At 45.5% G+C, this 17,883-nt stretch overlaps 1 protein-coding gene across 1 annotated transcript in view; it reads right to left on the reverse strand.

The window, feature by feature from the left end:
- Positions 1 to 4,236: 4,236 nt before the first annotated feature.
- Positions 4,237 to 17,883, reverse strand: part of GALNT6 (polypeptide N-acetylgalactosaminyltransferase 6) — a 61,257-nt gene continuing 47,610 nt past the window's right edge. The window contains exons 6-11 of the mRNA XM_060272106.1: positions 16,717 to 16,834; positions 12,827 to 13,027; positions 11,502 to 11,633; positions 9,928 to 10,029; positions 8,678 to 8,830; positions 4,237 to 6,494 (exon numbers count right to left, since the gene is read on the reverse strand). Of these exons, the coding sequence (XP_060128089.1) occupies positions 6,381 to 6,494; positions 8,678 to 8,830; positions 9,928 to 10,029; positions 11,502 to 11,633; positions 12,827 to 13,027; positions 16,717 to 16,834 (820 nt within the window). The 3' untranslated portion in view covers positions 4,237 to 6,380. The remainder of the gene's footprint in view (positions 6,495 to 8,677; positions 8,831 to 9,927; positions 10,030 to 11,501; positions 11,634 to 12,826; positions 13,028 to 16,716; positions 16,835 to 17,883) is intronic.

Genomic DNA, 17,883 nt, shown 5'->3' on the forward strand with positions numbered 1-17,883 from the left:
GTTGTGGTTTAATTCTTGCTTCTTCTTCTTCTTCTTTTTAACTTCCGTGGAAGGAAGTTTAAGAAAGGGGTGTGAGCTGTCACCAGGCTTGGCATCCGCTTAACCATCAGTTTTGGGGCGTGTGTGTCTCCTCAGCTAAATGCTGGGTGAGTGGGGCTTTCTTCACAGGAACAGAACAGCAGCAACTTGTTAAAATCGGCATTTCATCCGTTTCAGTTATTTTGCAATTCTGAGACTGTGAGGTACACTCACATCCTCTTCTTCTCCAAAGCAAGTGTTCCAATGGCTGTTTTACTCTCAGATATGTAAAGCATTTTGAAATGGATGAAGTGCTGATTTAAACATGTTTTATTGTTGTGCGATATGTTGCAATCTGCCCTGTGGCCTTGCAGTGAAGACCCTGGGTATAAATGCTGGAAAATAAGGTAGAAGAGAAATGACTTGCTAGATCAGGCCAAAAAGGTCAAATTCTGCATAAGGCTTTGTGTCTAGAAATTTCTCTCAGTGCTTGTTTGCTTACTTTATTTATTTCCATTTTTTTTTTCAAATGTGGTGTTGTGACATGGGGTTCATGATTTCATGGGAGGCCCCATTAGCTAAAGTGGTACCTCAGGTTAAGAACGGTTTCAGGTTAAGAACGGACCCCCGGAACGAATTAAGTTCTTAACCCGAGATACCACTGTACAGTGGACGCTCGGGTTGCGAACGTGATCCGTGCAGGAGGCATGTTCGCAACCCACAGCGTTCGCAACCCACATCTGCGCACACGCGGGTCACGATTTAGTGCTTCTGCACATGTGTGTGCGCCGAAACCCGGAAGTAACCTGTTCTGGTACTTCTGGGTTCGGCACGGAGTGCAACCCGAAATGACACAATCTGAAGCGGCTGTAACTCGAGGTATGACTGTACTACAAAATAAAGAAGGAACAAAGTAGTTCGATACACAGTTTAAATTTTCCACGAGGTTGCAGTTTTCCACCATCGGAACTCGCCGGGAAACGGCATTAACCTCTGGTACAAATTTAGTCTTGTTGGGTTTGAGGAAGTTACCTGAAAGAAGAACTTTTAAAAAAATCTTATGAAGTCAAACACTATTTAAAAATAAATAAAAAGAAGAAGATGTAAAAAACCACACACACACACCAGTGTCGGGGTGATGGAGACTGTAGTTGTGGGGGCAGTCAAAGGTTTGAGGTTGTACAAGTTGAGCGAGACTGCAGATGAAAGTTGTGTTTTATGGTAGTCCGCACCTTGACCTGTGGGTTGTATTCAGGGGCTCAATATCCTTTCCTCCTCCTCCTCCTCCTCCTCCTCCTCCTCCTCCTCCTCCTCCTCCTCCTCCTCCTCCTCCTCCTCCTCTTCTTCCTCCTCCTCCTCACATTAGTTGATAGATTGCCACTAGAAAGGGGTATGAATTTCTACATTTTGTGAGGAATGCTGGGCACCTTTTTTTTTTTTTTTAAAAAAAAAATGCAAGTCATGATAAAGACGATGGACTACGTCTGGGGTAGGCAAACTAAGGCCCGGGGGCCGAATGTGGCCCAATCGCCTTCTCAATCCAGCTCACGGATGGTCCGGGAATCAGCATGTTTTTACATGAGTAGAATATGTGCTTTTATTTAAAATGCATCTCTGGGTTATTTATGGGGCACAGGAATTCGTTCACCCCCCCCAAATAGCCCCCCCAAGGTCTGAGGGACAGTGGACCGGCCCATGGCTGGAAAAGGTTGCTGACCCCTGGACTACGCTAAAATGGTGAAAATGACTGGGAAAATCAGAAACCAAGAGGATAGAAACATAAACAAGGAATGGGAAAAATCTGTAAGTTATCTAAGAGAACACTGAAAATGACTAAAAACTTCGGCAGGATTATAGCAACACTTGTAATGTATGAAAAATGAAGGTAAAAAAGGAATTGAAAGAAAAATGGAGACATTATAAAATGCAGTAGAAAACGTTTGACAATGGAAACCATGGAGGGAAGTCTAAGGGTTCAGGGAATCCTATTTGTTTATGATTATTGTTTAAATTCAAATGTATATTGTAAAACTGATTTTTTTTAAATAAAAAAGACAAGTCATAACATTTACTGGGGTGGCGGCGGTGGTATGCCATGGCAGTTAAACTTAGCAAAGTTTGCAGTGCAGATGAAAGCAATATGAAAGAGCAAGCTTCCGACTTGATCCCGGAGCCCCCCAATTTCTCCCAGCCAGTGGACAGGGGCTCCTGGGTAGGAGGTAGCAGCTTGGGAAGGAGGCGGTTCGGCTCTACGAGCCCTTACACCTCCTGCCCAAAGCCTTACAAGTCCTTCCTCTTGTTGCTTTCTTCAGGCAAGCTTTGGGGTAGGTTAGAATCCACCAGCTTCAGCTGCACGTAGCCTGTTGAGACTTGGGACTCAGCTACATTAGTAAAAAAACCCAGCGCTTTGAATGCGTTATAAGCATGCAACACCAGATGGCGCTGGAGAGCAAAAAAAATTTATTTGCTATTTTGCATAGTGCTTTTTCTCTTTTGGTATAACAAATTTATTTCTGACTTTTTATGATGTTTCCCCCCCTGTGTGTAGATCTGCCCTTGCACTTTGAGAGAGATGAATCAGTGCCGATGTCACAGCTGCCAAGGGGCGGTGACACCAGGTGGAGAAGGGTGAGAAAAGAAGAGACAACAGGGCTTTCTTCCAAGACAGTGCAGAAAAGAGGAACGACCCATTTATTTTTAATTATACTTCATGCTTCTTCAGAGGGAACAGAGGTGAGTAACCATAATTCCTAATATGGTCAAAAGCCATACCCATGTAACCAGAAACTAAGTAAAGAAAAGCAATTTTTGCTGTTATTTGCAAGAGATGTGCACAGGTTTTTCCCCCAGGTTCTCTTGGACTTCAGAACCCTTTTACAAAGCCACTAGCAATCTTGTAGCTGGTGTAGCTTGGGAATTGGAGGGGAGGGAGAAATCAGTGCAGTTTGGAAAGGCTCCATCTGCCATCTTGATTCAAAATGGTACCCAATTGTATGTAAACGTAGACAAAAACCTGCTCCTTTATCTCAGGAACCATTATGGGGAAAAAAAGGGGTCACGATACCTTAAGAGGTCCCCCCAGATGAAAGAGAGCTATCAATGGCTACTAGTCAGAGGCGGTAATGCCTCTGAATGCCAGTTTCTGGAAACTGCAAATAGATTCTGCTTAGGCATCTGGTTGGACACTGTGAAAACAGGTTGCTGGACTGGATGGGCCACTGGCCCATACCTACCAAGTTCCTGTGGGAGAAATAAGGGACCGGACCGGAAGTAGCAGACCGGAAGTAGCGCTGCCGCCATTTTGGAACTGGGCGGAGCATGCTCAGAAGCGACTTTTGATGCTGCTTTGCCCAGTTCCAAAATGGCCGCCGCGTCAGAAGTTGCACTTCAGCCATTTTGGAACTGGGCAGAGCTGCATCAAAAGTTGCTTCTGAGCATGCTCTGCCCAGTTCCAAAATGGCCGTCGCGCCAGAATAAACCGGGGAAAAACAAAAAATCCGTTTTTTTCAGCTGAGAACAGCTAGAAAAAACGGTGGTTTCCCGGGGAATACGGGAGACTTGGCAGCTATGCACTGGCCTGATCTAGAAGGTTCTTCTAATGTTCTGAATGGGGCTGTTGTCTGAGAAATATGTCTACCTAGACCTATGCAAACTGATCCTACTTGCTACCAACCCCCCCATGGGCAGTTCAAAAAGGACACACCAAATGGCTAATTGGTTTTGGAAATGAGGGACCTTTCAGAAAGCAGACCTTTCAGAAGCATTGAAGTTTGCTGTTCCAATAAATAAAAAAATAAATTTGAAAAGACCCAGGGCCTGCCCAAACTCTTAGATGTGCCTAAACCAGCTTTTTGGATCCCAAACATTATGTTGTTCAGTGGTGCAAAATTATGTGACTGGGCAATATTTCCAGAACAGCACTTACCCTGCAACATCATTGCTGCTGTTCTTATTTGGATGTACGGAGATACGTCCCACACACATATTGTTCTGTGCCCTTTTGCTGATAAATGTTGTGGTCACTGACAACCACATGAAAATTAATGGTTCGGGAGATAAAAGGGCAGGAAAATGGTTGCCAGTTTGGAATCTCTCCACAGACTCCAATGGCCTATGTATAAATAGCCTCCGACGTTTGACTCAAGATACGAAATACTCAGAAGCAATTAAAAAGTTCGTTGTGTGGCAGTAAGGGAGCAACACCCAACTTCCATGGGGTCTGATAAACCCAGCCAAAAAAGAATTTTTTTATTATTTCGGAGTCTAACATATTTATACAGAATACACTTAAAACATGAGGACTGACCAAAGGGAAGACCTGAAGCTAATATTTTTCTCAAAAGCAGCTTCCAACATTAGCCTGCTATTTAAATCTCTCTCTCTCAATCTCTCTCTCTCTCTCTCTCTCTCTCTCTCTCACACACACACACACACACACAGTTGAAGAGCAACTTGAAAGTAAGCAAAGTCAGACAAGATTCTCTTGTAAAATAGAATTTTAAGTTTTATTATTTGCAGTTGGGATTTACCAAGGCAGGTCTTTGCCTCTCAGCTAAAGCCTTCCTGGAAATGAACACAATGGGAAAACCAATGTCTCCTTCTGCATTCAAAATCTAGGGGAACAGTCAGCACCTTTGGTCTTACTTCAAAACCCCCCACAAACTAACGACTCTTAAAGTGTAGTGTGCTCAAAAACACCCAATTATTAGGATGTTCTGGAGGTACATTTTCCTTCAAATTCATCTCTACATTTTGCATTAAATGGACAGTGCAATAGCTAATCAAGCTATGGGTAAGAAGAGGCTCATTGTCAAGTCACGGCGAAGCTGCTGCTTTGTGGCTGAACAGCATCTTGGGCTTGCATTTGGAAAAAAAATAAAAATCCCCACCTCCAGTGACCTCCAAAAAAAACAAATAAGCTATTTTTCTTAACAGCATACAAAACAAATAAGGAAAACGGGGATTTGCTCCATCAGGCAACTAGCAGTAGATCATGTACTAATTTGCTTCAGCAGGCGTTTTTGTAAAGACAGGCATGCACACACTCATTCCCTGTTGGGTAGTCTCTGCAATCCTATCCATGAAGGTGATTTTGCAGGCTTCTGCAGCCCCCGTTCCCTCAAAGCAAGCAGCTTCTCCAGCTGGTCTTACAAAATAAAGGCACATTAGCAGCTTTCCTTGCTCCAAGGCATCACAGTGTACAATCAAGGTAATGAGAGGATCCAGACGAAAAGGCAAGTAGTAGTTTCTCCTAGTGCAGGAAGTTGTCAAACTATGCAGGCTACACAAACAGGTTTTTTTGGGGGGTCAAGTTCATGTCAAAGGCCTCTGGAGGTCTGGATTGCAGCAATCAGAAAGGCACACACCGGGTGCCTGACACTGGAGTCGTAAGGAAGGGCCTAGCAAAAATGCTACCCTTCCATCATTCCTTTGTTGGAGGTCCAGGGAGTACATCTCCCGTCCCAAGTCCCCTTTTCTTTGGTAAAGAGATAAGCTGCCGAGAGAATGCTTTAAAAAGAGAGAGAAAGGGACTTATTTGCAGCACGGTGGTGAGAGGCCTGAGGAGGTAAGGCACTGGCAACGGGGTGAAGATTTCAGCCACAAAACAATACCACACTCCAGTGTTCCACTATTGTAAAATGCAGTCCTAACCTACTGAAACTTTTTTGGTGGGGGGAACAGTTTCTGCGCTGCCCACCGGCATCTGTGTGCAAGATCTTTGAAAAACAACAACACAGAGCTGAGAAACTATTCAAAATGCACCCCCCCAAGTCTTTACAATGCAGTTTCTCCTTCCACAGTCTCCGTGTGGCCAGAAGATGCTTTTTCCTATGTAACAGAGTTTAAAGTCATTCTTATCTTTGGCATCAGTTATTTTCTAAACTATCCCACAGGTAAACTGTTTCTTAGGACAAGGCTCTGCACCTCCACAAGCTGCTACTTCCTACACTGCTCACAGCATACAAAAGTTAAGAGGGGAAAAAATATTTTACATCCTATCAACGCCCCCTCCCCCCTTTAAATCTACTGCAAAATAAAACCACCATTGTTGTCCGTCTCGCAATATGGAGCTTTGATTAACAATACTTATGGTATTCTAAAGGGCAAACATACCAGCTTGGAATTTTACTTAATTAAAAAGAAATAAAGATGCACCAAGGTTTGCTGCATCCCCTTTGACCATCCCATCCCACAAAGGCACAAAAGTGTTTTGTAAGTCAAGTGTGATTACGCAGCATATTTGACTGGGTTCTCTTCTTTCTTTGAACTTGTCCTCTGTCTTCTTGGTAGTGGAGTTAAGAGAACAGAAACTTCCACAAGAGGACATTGGCAACAGGCTTTGTGGTCTTTGCCAGGATCGCTTAGCTGAAGTACCAAAGCTGATGGGGGTCTGCAGAGTTGCAGGAAGCCATAGAGGGATGCTCTCCCCTTGCAGACAGACATTTGTTAGATGCCACATTTTTAAGAAGGTGGTCCTAAAAGAAAAGAGAGAGATGAAGAGCATTGCCTTAGAATGTATCAAAGTGTCCCAGGCTGGATTGCTGGAGATGTACAGAAAAACCAGGCACTTTTTACCACATGTGGTGGCAGTGCACGAAAATTGAGGTGTTTTGGGATGGCATCCATTCAGAATGGCAAAAACTACTAAAAATCTCTTTCAATAAAAAACCAGAAGCTTATCTTCTGGGGACCACAGACCGGTAATTTACTAAAAAAACAAAAGATATCTTTTTATATGCTACAGTTGCAGCAAGAATGCTAATTGCTGCAAATTGGAAATCTGACAAGTTCCCATCCGTGCACGAATGGATTCAAAAACTGATTGAATATGTGGAATGTGGAATATGTGTCTAAAAAAATGAACAAACCAAAACAGGTATTGGTATCAAAATGTCAAAATGGGAAGTCCTCAAAATGTACTTTTTTAAAAAATAGCAGTTTAAATTCGGCTGCAGCATTTGACTAATTTCAGTAGTATTAAGAACAATGTGAGACCCAAGACTAATGAAGAAGCAGTTTAATCATGATAATAGTTTGTATCAGCAGCAAATTTTCTAAATTTGCATTAAGGAGTAGACGGGAAGTCATCTGTGTTTTTTATTTGGTTTTGTAAATGACTTTATTAATTTTCTGTATGGTACGGGTGTAAAGGGTGCATTTTCCCTTTTTCCTTTGTCTGTTCTCTTTATTTCTGTAATAATTCAATAAAAATCTTTTTTTTTAAAAGAGCATTGCCTCAGATCATTCCAAAGTCCATCCAAGCCCAGTATTCTATCCCAAAGAGAAGTAGGAGAGATTCCTATGAGCAATTAGAAAAAGAGAACACAAAGCTGATAGATTTTCCCTGTATCCTCACAGCGTGTGATAAATGGATATTATACCTCTCTATCTATAGCTCACAAGGCTTCCAAGGAAGTCCAGCACTCTAGGAATATGCAATTCCTTGGGGCTGCACCAAATGACCCTCTTGAAATTTGCCTGGTATTTGCTGGGGACAAAGTTCATTGGTTTTGGGGTGGTGGTGGAGGGGAAATATTTGCAGTGTTTCTGAAGTAAGGGGGTGCACTTACCATAGCAAAAGCATCCAATCTCCCCTCTTGACTGAAAGTGAGGAAAATATCAGCCACTCAAGTCAAATTTTTTTTGTTGTTGTTGTTGTCTGTGGCAAATGACCATTAACAAGGAAAATGTTAACTCCTGTTGCTGCTACCATGGACAGCAGCAGCCAAGGGACAAGACAGGAGTGTTCTTCTGGGTGGTCAGAGAGTGGCTACAGCTTCCTGCACTTCCCTGAAGAACAGAATACCCCAGAAGCATGTTCATGGGGAAGAATTGGGGCTCATTTGACATTTTCCCCAAATCTGGAAGTTTATTATTATTATTTTTTGAAAAGGAAGTCTCTCCTTATCCTGAGCACTATGGTTAGCATACCTCACCACTGCCCAAACACTGTGAATACGGCCACCCCACAAACAAAATCACCCTGTTGGGTCCTGCAGACTCACTTGCCCCCTCCCAAAAACAAAAACCAGAAACATTTTAATTCCAGTGTTTTCCATCACAGCCCTATTTCCTGCTTCAAGAGAAATTAAAACCCTGTCTTTGGCATCAACCATTTTCAGACATCTGTGCTTATTTAGCTAAGCTAATTTGGCTCTCATGGGCTCCCCGAGGAGGAAGGACAGGATATAAATGGAATGAATTAATAAATACTAGTCTTTGAGAGACTTGCCCCTCCATGAATTTTTTGAATGACTTTTTTTTTTTGAGACCATCACCACACCAGGTGCTAGAGAAACATGGAACAACCCAGCAAACAAATAGCATTGTGAAAATGGAGTTTTCTCTCTCCCCCATTTCCCCCTTCAAGGCAGTGAGGCGAGCAGCTCCCACAATGCCAAGAGGGATCGCCAGATCCTCCTCTATGGTGGCTGCTGCAACTTCTTATTACGGTACACCCCAAGCCCACAATCAGTGGCTGCTCTCAAAAGGATCTCCAGAAAAAATGGCAGAATAGAACTGCCCATTATGTACTTTGGCCAGGCTAGGCCAGGCTGTAGCCATAGCAGCAAGGAATGTCTGTCTGGTGGACGACTGATGGGGGGCAAACTTTGGATTTCAAGAGCAAGAGAAAACCTGTATAACTTAAAGAACTCACATTAGTCAGTTCCCATTCTTCATTTTCCGGCACCCGGGAGTGCTTCCCTGTATAGTGACAGTCTCCCAATTCCACGGGTCCCATCTTGGAACGGAGGCAGAGTTGCTTGCCGATGTTGTGCCGCAGGTCTCGCTGGGATGTGTATTCAAAGTACTGAGAACGACACACAAAAGAACAACCACCGGTGAGTTCCTAAGAGGCCTTCATCATCAGAAAGCAATTGAGAGGAGTCGGGCTTTTGCTTTGTTCTGGGGTAGAGCGGTTTATTTTTTTTTACACATCAAGAAAACGTGGATGCAAAATAAAGTGGTAGGCAATCCCTTACCCGTTTTGTAAAACTGTTCTCAACTGTTTTGGGGAACAAGTCTATGCAGTTGTACCTCGGTTGTTGAACTTAATCCATTCCGGGAGTCCGTTCAACTCCCGGAACCGTTCGAAAACCAACGTGCGGCTTCCAATTGGCTGCAGGAGCTTCCTGAACTCAATCGAAAGCCGTGGGAGCTGCGTTGGAAATTTGGCTTTCAAAAAAATGTCCGCAGACTGGAACACCTGTTTCTGGGTTTGTGGTGTTTGGGAGCCAATTTGTTTCGCTAGTAAGCCATTCAAGATCCAAGGTATGGATCTTTAGAAGGTGCATTTTGATTAATGCAGTGTTCTCACCCCCCCCTCTGTTTTAAAATGGAAACCTAGGGAAAAAATGTGGGTATGCTCTTATAACTAGGAAAGTTGCAAGTAGTTCAGTACAGGGCCGACTCTAGGTAGACCCCCGGTGGCGCGGTGTGCCAGGCAGGGAGCCGCGCAGAAACCATGCTACACCCTGCGAGGGCGGGGGCGCCGGAGCGATCTCCGCCCCTCAGCGCCAGGGCGGCCAACCTGCACGAGACTGCCATGGTTCAGTCAGTGCAGAATAATCGTTACAGAAGCACCTGTTCGTCTGAAATCATAGGGCAGCACAAAACTTCCAGACTGCAGGGCCTGAAAGCATTGCCTGGTGGTGTGTGCTCATATATGAGAAAGAGACATGGCGTGGGGTCCAATGAAGCAGTTCCATTTGCAGGAGGACTTTTGGCTGTGCTGTGGAACATCTTTCCCTGTGCACCCCCTAAATCTGTTACGGGGTTTTCTCCAATCCTCTAGAAGGGTGTGGGAAAGGGCATGAGAAGGTGGGGAAGTTTCACTGCACAAACAGAAACTCTTGCACTAATGGGAGTGTTTTCCCTAAGACCGGATTTTTCTCACGAATTCCATACCTGATTGCCTCCCATCCCATGGCAGGGGTACATGATGAGTGGCTTCCCTCCATGGTTGTTCTCTCCAACATCCAAGCAGTGTTTGGCACCCTCATTTCTAATCTGAAAACAATCCAACACTCTTAGGGGTCCATCTACAGCCAGTAGGTGCAAATTGCACCTAGGTGCAAATTGGCCTTAATACAGCCCCGTTGACCCTGCACTCTTTCTGTAAGCAGTGTGCAGTCCTGAATTTTCCCCCTTCAGCCCAACTAACCCCCCACCTCTCTCAAAGCACCTATATCTAACTTATCTTCCATTTCTAGCTACTACCTAGTTCCTGCTCAAGAAACAAAAACTTTACCGCTCCCTTGCAACATATACACCCTTTCTAAAAAACCCTCCAACTAGATTTCAAAACAGAATATTCTAAGTTCTGAAGACAGTGAAGGCCATTAGACTGGTTCCTTAGTAGAACTGACCGAGGGAGGGAGGGAGAGAAGCAGGGGCGTAGGAAGGGGGTGGGGGGGTGACATTCAGCACACCACCCACCTGTGACTCCCAAGCCTTACCCTGTCGGGGTAAGGGAAGGAGCTGCACCACTTTGCTGGCGACATTCTCCCCTCCCCCCTTCATTTTGACAGCTTGGGGTAGGCTTGGGAGTCATGGGAGGGCAGCGTGCCAAATGTCTGCCATGGGCGGCTTGCTCTGCCTCTGGCTGCAGGGCGCGTGTGCCACTCCGGGCACCCAAGCGACTATCCCACACCTGGGAGGGCACCCTTCACACCACACACCCATCGGGAGCGCACCTGCCCTGGGCAGTGCAGGCATATGCTCTGCTGCTGGAGGGAGGGAGGGAGGGAAGGAAGGAAGGAAGGAAGGAAGGAAGGAAGGAAGGAAGGAAGGAAAGAAGGAGTCAAGAGTTCATAAACTGAGAAGTACAGATTGACAAAGCAAAAATTAAAGCTTTTGAAGGCTTGTTAATGAAGGGTTTGCTTTATTGTAGCAAAGCCAAAGGGCAGCAAATAAAAGACTTATCCAGATTTTCTTTTCTGCTGCATAGGCCCCTGCTTTAAAGCTCTGTGTCCAAGTGGTCCCCCCCCCTCCTGCCTTGGCGCTTCCCCCCAAAAACCTGCTGAATCGGAACAAATGGCAATCTGGGGAAAACCTGAAGTGCTATTTGTTGTGCTTCAGCCTTAAAGCATGGCATGCCTGGAAAGCACAGGACAAAAGATATGAGTCGATATGTGAAGATGTGCACCATTTTCACTTGGTGGAGAATCAAACCTATTACCGGAGTTTCTCTTTTAGTCACATTGGAGTGGGATGGAAGGTTAGAAATACATAAGCAATTTTAGATGTTTACACATGTAGATGTTACAGGCCTACCATCTGGATTTGGAACATAGATATATGCACAGTCCGAATCTGGACCAGATACTGGCATTCTGAGCCATGTCCTCACTGCAGGACATGAACCAAGGAAGGGCCAAGTGGCTGAACATGGTTGGATATAGAAGGCAAGACTAGATTCTCCTTTGCTGTGACCCAGAAAGAACTCTCTCATGCAATGAACACACCAAACCTGCACTTACCGCTCCGTAAAACGCTGGTGTAAGGTCTGGGATAAAGATCTCGGGATAAATGGTTTGTAGGTACCAGGTGAAGTTCTTGCAATGTAACCGCTCCTTCAGCTCAAGCCTCTTGGCGAGGTCTCCATACGTTTTCTGACAAGGCACAGCATGGTTTGTTTGTTTTTAAAGTATCAGTTCATAAAAAGAAGAAACTATCACTGCCCACCGTCCCTGCTGTATAGAACCCACCAAATCTCTCAATGAATTCTGAAAACAAACAATTCATTACTTAATTTTTTTTATTTGCTTAAGATGCAAGAAGGGTTGTCTTAAGCATATGCGGCGCCGGGGTGCAAAGATCCGCCCGGCGCCTCCCCCAGGTTGCCCAGTCCCAGACATGCAGGAGGGCCAGGAGGGCAGAGCCGGCTAGCAGCCTCAGCGTCTCGTTGGCTTGGTCGCCCCCGAACTCGCGGCGCAGAGCCCACCGCAACGCTCCGACCGAAGGGCAGGCTCTTCCCCAGACTCAACTCTTGGCCCCTGGACTCTCGGCCTGGCGCCCCTGAGAGCCTGGGTGCCCCGCACCCTAGTGCCTATGGATAAGATGGCCCTGGATGCGAGCTTAAATCTAAGGTAGGCCTCAGCTCTCGGAGTTGCATCCGGGCATGAGGCCCAACCTTGGAGTCTGCAAAGGCTTAGAAAGGCTTAGAAACCTCCTTTCTAGACTTCTGGAGGTTCTTGAGGGTAAGTGGGCCCCAACTGCCACCACCTGGCAAGGCCCCAGCAGAACTCTCCCTGCTCCCCAGCCTATGGCTGGGCACTTCAGGGGTTGGAGAGGGGCAACTCTCAGTCACCCAACCGCTGAAACAGTGGAACCGTCTTCCTTGGGAGGTTGGACTCTCCTTCCTTGGGTTGGATGGCCATCTGTCATAGATGCTTTAGCTGAGGTTCCTGTATTGCAGGGGGTTGGACTAGATGGCCCTTGGGGTCCCTTCCACCCCTACAATTCTATGATTCTATGAAATGTCCATACAGTGCTTTTTCTTGCCTTGGTGAGGCTCCCTGCAACTACGTTTGAGAACCCTCTTCACTACAGCTGAATCAGCTCTACATAGGGAAATGAGAAGACGCTAGGCGACAACTCTGAATCAGCCTTCCCCAAACCGTTGTCCTCAAGATGTTTGGACTGCAGCTCCCGTCAACCCTGATCATAGACTCTGATAGCTGGGGCTGGTGGAAGCTTGCAGTCAAAAAACCTGAGGAAGGCTGCTCTAAATACACACTTGAAAACAAGGGACAGGCACTCCTGATCCTTCAGAGCAACTTTCAGGGGAAGTTGGCTTACATACCTCTCTAGCCATCTGGGAAGCCTGCTGGTTCCTTCTGTAGAAGATTTCCTTGTAGTCATCCATCCAGACTTCCGCCAGGCGCACCTGGTTCCTGGAGATGACTTGAGTTCCTTTGGGGAAGGTGTGGGGACTCTTGGAACGGAATACATGGCCAACCACAGAGCAGGGTATGATCTCCAGCTGGCCCCCACACTGCCAAACCTGCAGAAAAGACATCTTATTATTATTATTATTATTATTATTATTATTATTATTATTATTATTCGGAAGAAATATCAACAACCTCAGATATGCAGATGACACAACCTTGATGGCAGAAAGTGAGGAGGAATTAAAGAACCTTTTAATGAGGGTGAAAGAGGAGAGCGCAAAATATGGTCTGAAGCTCAACATCAAAAAAACCAAGATCATGGCCACTGGTCCCATCACCTCCTGGCAAATAGAAGGGGAAGAAATGGAGGCAGTGAGAGATTTTACTTTCTTGGGCTCCTTGATCACTGCAGATGGTGACAGCAGTCACGAAATTAAAAGACGCCTGCTTCTTGGGAGAAAAGCAATGACAAACCTAGACAGCATCTTAAAAAGCAGAGACATCACCTTGCCGACAAAGGTCCGTATAGTTAAAGCTATGGTTTTCCCAGTAGTGATGTATGGAAGTGAGAGCTGGACCATAAAGAAGGCTGATCGCCGAAGAATTGATGCTTTTGAATTATGGTGCTGGAGGAGACTCTTGAGAGTCCCATGGACTGCTAGAAGATCAAACCTATCCATTCTTAAGGAAATCAGCCCTGAGTGCTCCCTGGAAGGACAGATCGTGAAGCTGAGGCTCCAATACTTTGGCCACCTCATGAGAAGAGAAGAATCCTTGGAAAAGACCCTGATGTTGGGAAAGATTGAGGGCACTAGGAGAAGGGGACGACAGAGGACAAGATGGTTGGACAGTGTTCTCGAAGCTACGAACATGAGTTTGACCAAACTACGGGAGGCAGTGGAAGACAGGAGTGCCTGGCGTGCTATGGTCCATGGGGTCACGAAGAGTCGGACACGACTAAACGACTAAACAACAACAATTATTAATACCCCGCCCTTCCCAGTCGAGATCGGGCTCAGGGCGGCTAACAACAGGAATATCAAAGCAAGCATAAAAGAAATAATTCAATTAAAATGCAGATTAAATACAATTTTAAAATTCAATTTTAAAATTAGAAAATTAGGAAGTGCAACCTCATTTAAATATCTGTAGGATAAAGCCTTAGGGGAGGGTAACACCGGGGTCAGACTGAGTCAGTCCAAAGGTCAAGCGGAACAACTCTGTCTTGCAGGCCCTACAAAAAGATGACAACTCCCGCTGGGCCCTAGTCTTCTGAGAGAGAGCGTTCCACTAGGTCGGGGCTAGTACTGAGAAGGCCCTGGTCCTGGTCGAGGCCAGTCTAACCACCTTGTGACTCGGGATCTCCAGTATGTTATTATTTGTGGACCTTAATGTCCTATGCGGGGCATACCGGGAGAGGCGGTCCCGTAGGTACGAGGGTCCTAAGCCGCATAGGGCTTTAAAGGTCAAAACCAGCACCTTAAACCTGATCCTGTACTCCACCGGGAGCCAGTGCAGCTGGTAAAGCACTGGATGAATGTGATCTCGCGGTGAGGACCCCATATGGAGTCTCGCCGCGGCATTCTGCACCCGCTGGAGTTTCTGGGTCAGTTTCAAGGGCAGCCCCCCATAGAGCGAGTTACAACAATCAAGCCTAGAGGTGACCATTGCATGGATCACTGTGGCCAGGTCAGGCTGAGAAAGGTAGGGGACCAACTGCTTAACGCGGCGGAGATGGAAAAATGCCACCTTGGCTGTGGTTGCAACCTGCGCCTCCATGGAAAGGGAGGCATCCAAGGTTACACCCAAGCTCTTGACAGAAGGGGCACCAGCAGAATCAGCATCACAATCATTAGGAAGCTGCCTTATATAACGAGCCATACCACTGGTCCATCTACCTTAGTATTGTCTACCCTGACTGGCAGCTGCTCTCCAGGCTTTCAGATTAGAAGTGTCCCCAGTCCTACCTTGAGATCCAATTGATTGAACCCAGGACCCTCTGCATGTGCAGCCACTGAGCTACAGTCCTTCCCAAATAATGCTTTCCCCTTACCAAAAATCACCCCTCCCCCACTCACATACAGGACAGAAGCTGACCAGTTCGTCTTTCCTGGGTGCATGTGGGGAAATAGCAGCTTTGGAATGGTGGCATGGAGAAAATGTTTGACACTGCCTCTCTCGCTCACCACAACTTTAAAAAGCAAACTATCATATGTTCTATCCTATGTGGTGGACTTGTAAAAGGGTAAAAGAGCATTGGGAAATAATTTGTAATGTATTTTAATCTGCATTTTAATCAATTAATCAATTGTTTTTCTTTCTTTTACGTTTTATTGTAATTTTATTGATGTCAGCCGCCCTGAGCCCGGCTCTCACTAGGGAGGGCGGGGTATAAATAAATTATTATTATTATTATTATTATTACTTGCTCCCTTCTGCTAGTTGGCTTTGGGCACATTATAGACCTGAGTACAGTCATACCTCGGTTTAAGTACGCTTCGGTTTGAGTACTTTCAGTATAAGTACTCTGCGGACCCGTCTGCAACAGATTAATCCACTTTCCATTACTTTCAAAGGGAAAGTTCTCTTCAGGTTAAGTACGCTTCAGGTTAAGTACGGACTTCCAGAACCAATCACACTCATACTTCGGGTTAAGTACGCTTCAGGTTGAGTACTCCGTGGACCCACCTGGAACGGATTAATCCACTTTCCATTACTTTCAACGGGAAAGTTCGCTTCAGGTTAAGTACGCTTCAGGTTAAGTACAGACTTCCGGAACCAATTGTGTACTTAAACCGAGGTACCACTGTATACCGTTGAAGGCATTTCTGTGGGTATACATTGGCAGTCCTGGATAGGAGATCCCTGGCTCTCTAAGAAACTTCTATACCCGCTCCTGATTTTCCTTGCAGCCACAGGGTGGCACTCCAAACAGCTTTTAGCCTTTGAAAGCTGCTTTTCAGAGGGGCCCTTTTTTAAAATTAACATTAATGCTCGTAAAACCACCAAAAAGAGCACCCATGTGATCCACTCAAGCTTTTCATTGCAATAATGAAAGGAAACATACTTCCCCTCCTTAAAAAGCATTTCAGTTATTTCCTTATATATCTAATCTGTAAATTTTACCATGTTTGCAGTATCCCAGATTTTCTTACACTTTCCTAGTAATTCTAAGGTGCCATGACTCAATAATGTGTAGTTGCCACACTTGCTGTGAGCAAATTCAGCACCACCTTGCTGCTTGCACATATCCTTTATTAATAGAAATGGAAGGTACACATGGTTGGAACTGCTGGCATGCAGGATGCATGTTTTATTGCAACAGGAATTACCCTCTCTTCCCCACCCCACCCCTTTTTCTCCATGGGGAAAGAGCTTGGAAGATTTTGCTTCCAGTTTTGGTTAACTACACCTCCCCTGTGCCATCCAAATCCGACAAACGATGATTGATCTTAACTATGGTTTATTTGAAACAAGCCAACTTTAAAACTGTGGTTTACGAAGCTGCTTGTTCCAACGAATCACAGTCATCATCAACCACAGGTTTAGGGTTTGGGTGCAATGTTAAATTATGGCTAATTGAAAGCTGAAAAAGACACCCCAGGGGAGGGAAGGGAGCCCAGGGGGAGACTAGGCTTGCTCTCTTCACAATCCTTTAGTTTTGATATTTTGATTGATTGATGAATGAATGAATGAATGAATGAATGTTTCCCTGTGCTGCAAATTTAGAACAGCTGGAAAATATGCTGGGCCATCCATAGCTGTACCGCAATTAGGATATTGTACCTTTCCTTCTTACCCGAAAGGACATCTCCACGTTTTCCCCACCCCAGATTTCCATCTGATCATCGTAAGAGCCGATGTGCTCAAAATAGGACTTGGAAATGGCAAAGAGTCCACCAGCAAATGTGGGAGTCCTGCAAAAAGGGAGAACTGTGAGTATGTTATTCAAATTCCAGTAAGAGAGATAATTAGTGAAAGGGAAACTGAAGTAGGTGTTCTTGCAGCATCAACCAGTGCTCAACATCCTCTCTGAAATTCCTAGTTTGAGCTTTAGGTTATAGACCTATGACTTGTTCCTTACACCGTCTGGGAACTGCATGCATCAATTTCAGTCAAGCAGGTTCTGCCCACCCCAGAATACCATCATTACAGGAGATCAGATCTGTGTCGAGGAGCCAAGGCTTTTCTTGCAATACCCCTGAGGCTTGGAGAGAAGATTCAGGCAACTCTGCAAGGGACATGCATTTAGGCTAGCTTTCTGAGGAGTGATCTGTCGATGCTTCTTTTTGCTGTTCTGTTGAATTAGGCTTTTTAAAAAGAAATTGATTTTTGTATGTGTCTGAGAGGTGCATTTGTTTATGATTGCTTATATCAAGTTCCCAGTAGTCTGCCGTCCCAAAATCTAACTACTCCCACAACTGATGCTCTTACAGACCGCTGATCTGATCCTTGGAACTGTATTTTGAAAGTATTAAAACCAGGTCCTAAGCTATGTGGCGCTGTGGTTAAACCACTGAGCCTAGGGCTTGCTGACCAGAAGGTCGGCGGTTCGAATCCCTGTGACGGGGTGAGCTCCCGTTGCTTGGTCCCAGCTCCTGCCAACCTAGCAGTTCGAAAGCATGTCAAAATGCAAGTAGATAAATAGGAACCGCTACAGCGGGAAGGTAAACGGCGTTTCCGTGTGCTGCTCTGGTTTGCCAGAAGCGGCTTTGTCATGCTGGCCACATGACCTGGAAGCTATACGCCGGCTCCCTCGGCCAATAATGCGAGATGAGCACGCAACCCCAGAGTCGGTCACGACTGGACCTAATGGTCAGGGGTCCCTTTACCTTTACCTAAGCTATGTAACAGGAAGAATAAACATGTATTAAATAAAGCAGAACAAGAAGAACGTGCGAGAACAAGGACTAAGAGAACATCAAAGGCCTAGAAGGGACAGTTGACACCATTGCCCATCCATTGC

Source organism: Zootoca vivipara, chromosome 2 (assembly GCF_963506605.1).
Source record: "Zootoca vivipara chromosome 2, rZooViv1.1, whole genome shotgun sequence".
Classification (NCBI taxonomy): domain Eukaryota; kingdom Metazoa; phylum Chordata; class Lepidosauria; order Squamata; family Lacertidae; genus Zootoca; species Zootoca vivipara.